This window comes from Silurus aristotelis (assembly GCF_946808225.1).
Source record: "Silurus aristotelis genome assembly, chromosome: 6".
Lineage (NCBI taxonomy): Eukaryota > Metazoa > Chordata > Actinopteri > Siluriformes > Siluridae > Silurus > Silurus aristotelis.
Window position 1 is genome coordinate 32,140,508 of NC_139579.1, and position 5,890 is coordinate 32,146,397.

General features: G+C 39.7%; 1 protein-coding gene across 1 annotated transcript; it reads right to left on the bottom strand.

Moving 5' to 3' along the window:
- Positions 1–215: 215 nt before the first annotated feature.
- On the bottom strand, positions 216–5,637 carry fam167b (family with sequence similarity 167 member B). Its single transcript, XM_083544948.1, has 2 exons — positions 5,226–5,637; positions 216–2,141 (listed from the first exon to the last, which is right to left on the bottom strand). The coding sequence occupies exons 1-2, from the start codon at positions 5,484–5,486 to the stop codon at positions 1,878–1,880; spliced, it is 525 nt and encodes a 174-aa protein (XP_083401074.1). The 5' UTR covers positions 5,487–5,637; the 3' UTR covers positions 216–1,877.
- Positions 5,638–5,890: the final 253 nt, after the last annotated feature.

A 5,890-nucleotide genomic window follows, 5' to 3' on the forward strand; every position in this document is an offset into this window, starting at 1 on the left:
TGTGGAGATTCATTTCATGCCACAACATCCTGAGAAATCGTATGCCTCCATGTTTTGTTGGAACAGTTCAGGAATCATCCACATACAGCTAGAAAACGTAGGTGTCCCAATACTTTTGCCATTGTAGTGAATCTTCTCATGAATGTGCAGATGAGATCAATAAGTAGAAGAAGTAAATCTGAGTGAATAATGGATGCGAATGAAAAACAGCTACATTTTGGTTTTGAGTTTATTGAAAATATTTATTCTTTTGCACATTAATTACCTGCAAAGGATTTTTTACAGCGTGATAAACACTTCTGCTTGTCTTCGTCCAGCGTATGAGCTGTGATTAGTCTCTCCTCATATCTGACTCGTAGTTATTTTCGTGCTCGTGGAATGTGTCTGGAATTCTGAGCACATTTTTGGGAGGCATCCAAATGGGGATGAGAGGATGAGAGTGAGAATCGATAGAGCTCCATGATCGTGGTCTGTTTGAACACTTGGGCCTCCATGCAGATGCGGACCTCCACGTCTTTTTCTTCTTTTCTGACTCAGTGTTGGTTCAGCTGATGCTAGGAGAAACATCACCAGGTTCCTCATCAGCTCAAGTTCTATGTTAAAGGTTTAATGGTGATAAAAAAAAGTGCATGGAGCCTTCATTGAGGAGTGCATTAGAAAAGAATCCAATAATCTGAATTAAAGTTGTATCATTTACAATGAAGGCACTTTCCAAAGTGTTTTATTCCTTATGCTACTACAGTCTTTTACAAACGATTGAATATTCCTATTTGTTAAGGGATTGGAGGAACGGTTCTAGGCATATGCAAACTAGATGGTGCCTTGTTGCGCAACCAGCTGGGGGTGCCAGTGAGCGCCCCTTGTCCTTTCGTTGCTCTCGCTCATTTAAATTATTTACCTGTTTTTTCTGCTTAAATTTAACTTTGATTGGATTTTTAAATGCAGTTAGTCTTTATTTCAAGGTTTTAACTTCCATAGTTATGGAAATGTCAGATCTTTTGCTGGACCCAAAACTATTTGGTAATTTCTGTAATCAGGAACGTGTTGCTTTTAAGCGATGGATTTACTGTAGGACATCGCGGTAAACTTGAGTTTTTTTGGTTCGACTTTTAGAATTTTTTTTTTTTTTATATATATAATAAACTGATTTTATTTTTTAGTTATCACACAGTTACGGCATCTTCTAACATTACTCCAAGCTTGTGGGAACAATTTGAGAAGAACCACATGTCTGGAAAACTCTAGTGTCCCAAATTCTTAAACTTAAACAGAAACACACCTTAACACATATTTTCTACTTCTCATGTTCTTCATGAGTTCTTCTGACTTGTTTTTTTGGTGTTACCTACAACTGTGACATTATAACACTTGTAATGGAGGCATGTTCCAAATTAGAGGCCTGGTTGATCTTTGGTGGGCATCATGTCTTATTTTTTTGGGAATGATGTTCTCCAGCCATTATTCATCTCTTTTTAGAGATCCTTATTTGCTTTGCGGTCAGTCAGTAGGTCTTTATCCTGTTGTTTTTCTTCACACAACCCAATTTGAAAAGAAATGGAGAACAAAGGTCAGGCTCTAACCAAAAGCCCAGCGGTGACGTCCTGGTAGTGCTGGAATAGGATTTTATCCTGGAGTTTTTTAAATGTATTATATATCTTTTCTTTGAGGACCTCAGGGTGTTTGAAAGTGTTTTTAGTAATGAGAGCCTTAAGATTAACTGTCTAGTTTCTGAGATCTTCGGTCAGCTGCAGATCTTTTCCTAAATGCACCATGGCTTTAAGAAGTGTCGGTCATCAATTTCACTAAAGCTAGAGGAGCTGCAACAGAAGTCTGTAGTATATCATGAGACCTTTCACTCTCAAAGGACCTGGAGATGTTTAGCAGAGGGAGAAACGACGGGCGTTGAGGTTCATCTTGGTGAGCCCGAGGTGTTTGAGCGGTGTGGACAGGGTGAAGGCGGCCTTCAGCGGCACGTCGCACAGCAGGTCGCACTCCTCACCCCACTCCTCCAGCTCCAGCGTGGCGTCGTCCAACATCTCCCGGTGTCCATCACACACACGCTCCACCTTTAACCGGTGCAGCTCTCCACGGAGACGGATCAGCTGCCGTGCCAACCGCTGGTCCTGCAGCTGCATCTCCCTCTGACACACACACACACACACACACACACACACACACACACACACACACACACACACACACAAACAATTATGAAATGATCTCTGATGTGAGCAATCAGTTACAAATAAAATTATTTCAGCTTGAAGTAAATTTGAGTTCCTTCTCCAAATATTCTGAAGGATTGATCCTAAAAGTTCCTACAAATTGATACAATGAGCTCCAGATGTTTCTGATTAGTCAGATGTCATAAAAAGGGTTCAAAAAGGAGAACATCTATACATGTAGGAACCTCCCTTTTAACCTTTTACACAACAGGAATATCCAAGCAACCCAAGAAAACATTGGGTCTTCTACTGCTCCAGTTTCTTCTTCAGTGCAACATCTACTGTAAGTAAGTGATAATCTGTATAAACACCTGCATGCAAATTTAAACATCATGAGGAGCACATAGCTGCTGCACCATTCTGGAAAAAGGATTATAGATAACTAACTCTGAGGTAGAAACAGAAATACAGTCCTAAAGGTTCACCTGAACTGCACGACAGCAACTAGACATGGAACTGGTGAAGAAGTTGTAGGCATCTTAACCATCCCATTTAAGTATCTATGACCACAATCTATTACTGTGTAAAATGTAAATAAAATAGAATGCAATGATTTTCAAATCTCATAAATCCATATTTCTATACATCAAATGTTTAAACCATTTCAAGAAAAAAATAAGGTCATTTTGACTTTGATGACTGCAACACGTCTCAAAAAAGTTGAGCCACGTTTCCCACTTTTGTAGCATCATGTCTTCTGTCCGACTACCTCTGGGAGTTGAGGAGACCATTTGCTGAAGTTTTGAGAGGAGAGGAATGTTGTCTTGTATGTGTCTGATACAGAAATCTAGCTGCTTGACAGTTCTGGGTTTCCTTTGTGGTGTTTTTCATTTCATTCAATATGCATTTAGCCTTGCCTTGCTGAAATATGCAAGGCCTTCCCTGAAAAATACGTTTTCTGGATAAAAGCATTTGTTGCTCTATAACCTGTATATACACTCACCGGCCACTTTATTAGGTACACCTTACTAGTACCGGGTTGGACCCTCTTTTGCCTTCAGAACTGCCTCAATCCTTCGTGGCATAGATTCAACAAGGTACTGGAAACATTCCTCAGAGATTTTGGTCCATGTTGATATGATGGCATCACGCAGTTACTGCAGATTTGTCGGCTGCACATCCATGATGCGAGTCTCCCGTTCCAACATATCCCAAAGGTGCTCTATTGGATTGAGATCTGGTGACTGTGGCGACCAATTAAAGTTCAGTGAACTCATTGTCATGTTCAAGAAACCAGTCTGAGATGATTCACGCTTTATGACATGGCGCGTTATCCTGCTGGAAGTAGCCATCAGAAGATGGGTACACTGTGGTCATAAAGGGATGGACATGGTCAGCAACAATACTCAGGTAGGCTGTTTCTGAAATACTCAGACCAGCCCGTCTGGCACCAACAACCATGCCACATTCAAAATCACTTAAATCATCTTTCTTTCCCATTCTGAAGCTCGGTTTAAACTGCAGCAGATCGTCTTGACCATGTCTACATGCCTAAATGCATTGAGTTGCTGGCATGTAATTGGCTGATTAGAAATTTGCGTTAACGAGCAGTTGGACAGGTGTACCTAATAAAGTGGCCGGTGAGTGTATATTTATATATTATTCAGCATTGATGGAGATTTCCAAATGTGCAAGCTGCCCATTCCACAGACACTAATGCACTCCCATACCATTAGAGATGCTGCAGAGGTGAGGCTTTTAATCTGATAAAGATCTCAGTGGTAAAGCAGGGGGGTGATAGCATCATGTTGTAGGATGTTTAGCTCGATAATGGACGGTGAACTTTACAAAATCACCTACAAAGTTCAAACCTGGTCATAACTAGGTCTTCCAGCAGAACAATGATCCTAAGCAGGCTTCCAAACCCTGTCCTAAATCCCAGAGACAATGCCTGGATGAAACTGAAAATGTGTGGGAGAAGAGAGGTACATGAAACCAGACTCAGTTACAGGTTTGTCAGGAGAAACAAACCTGAAAAAGTAGTGTAAAAAGATTGTGGAACTCTAAAGCAAGAGTTTATTGGACTGAAAATAGGCAGGAAATAAAAGCTGCAATAAATATCTCTGTCATTTATGGAGACCCTGGTGACCCTCACTGACTTAACACAGGAAATGTTCATGATCATGGAATGTGGGAGTGACAGTTACTGAGTTATTATATATATAGTATATTAATGTTGTCAATCGAATATAATATTTATTCGTGATTAATCACAACTTAATTGCATATTTCTATCTGTTCTAAATGTACCTTAAATTCATACTTTTGAAGTTTTTAATATTTAGCATTTAATTGTACACATTATTTATAGTAGCAGTATAGTACACTCATTATTGCTAGTAGTTTTTTGTCACATAAAATTACAGCGCAGTGAAAGTCTTTCTTCAAATATCCCTTCCTGATAGGAAGCCAGGGTCCGAACTCAGGGTCAGATCAGACATGATACAGAGAGGGTTAGGGGCCTTGTTTAGGGGCCCAGCAGTAGCATTTTGAACATTCTAATCAGCACTTTATCTATAAGCTATAAATTTATTAATTAAAAAAAAAAAAAAATGTTAACAAATTATTAATCTATACAGTACATAGATATGTGAATTAACATCAGGGCAATGGTGGTTCAGGGGGTTAAGGCTCTGGGTTACTGATCTGAAGGTCAGATGTTAAAGCCCCTCACTGTGCTGAAATGTGCACGTGACAAGTATGCAGCACATGTACAATTCTTTTTAATTAAATGTTTTATTTCTTTCATTATTTTGTTATTATTTTAATGCCATAGAAGTTACCATGCTTTAAAATGTACTATAAATAGTTCATGTATAATAATAATAATAATAATAATAATAATAATAATAATAATAAGTATCAATTATTATTATTATTGTGTATAATAAGAAAAAGAAGAATGATGATTATTATTATTATTATTATTATTATTATTATTATTATTATTATTATTATTATAAATCAATTCATTCAATAAATATATATATTTTTTTTCACCAGTTCGTTCCGAAGCCACTGCAGCGCATCGTCCATGGACCGGAACCCGCAGATCTCACGCGGTCCGTCGGGGTCCTCGCGCTCCGCGGGTCCGTGGTCTGCCTCGCGCGCGCTCCGGCAGCCGCCCCACGGCGCACTGCGCAAGCGCTCCTGCCACTCCAGGTACGAGGGTCTGCGGGTCTCCAGCTTCAGCTTCTCGGTGAGCGCCTTCACGCTGTCCAGGTCTTCCTCCGAGCTCTCCTCCGGTTCCTTAACCTCCATCTCCGAAACCTCCGAGCCTCCGTCTCAGCACGAGCGGCGAAGGAAAATATTTATAGAGAGCGTGTGTGTGTGTGTGTGTGTGTGTGTCTGACCGCCCACATGCCATGGGAGAGGAGTAGGTGTTATAACCGCTTTGGTTTGCACGTGACAGAGGAAGACAGAGGATACACCGTTGGCCAATAAATATTACGAGTTATTGTATATATTGTTCTTCTTCTTTTTGTTCTTGTTTTTCTTCTGCTTATTGACTGATCACAATGCTTCATTATCTCTATCACAATGCTTCAATCCAGCAGGTCATTTCAGTGCAATAATAATATTTTAAAAAAATATAGCAATTTTTGGATGCTGATTGGTCAGAAGGTTCCAATTAGCTATAGCAATTTGCTATAACTACAGTACCA

Excerpts from the sequence above, each read along its gene's own strand:
- fam167b (XM_083544948.1), bottom strand. The coding sequence starts at position 5,486 with ATGGAGGTTAAGGAACCGGAGGAGAGCTCGGAGGAAGACCTGGACAGC. Across the intron at positions 2,142-5,225 it reads AGTGGCTTCGGAACGAACTG|AGGGAGATGCAGCTGCAGGA; the intron begins GTGAAAAAAAAT and ends TGTGTGTGTCAG.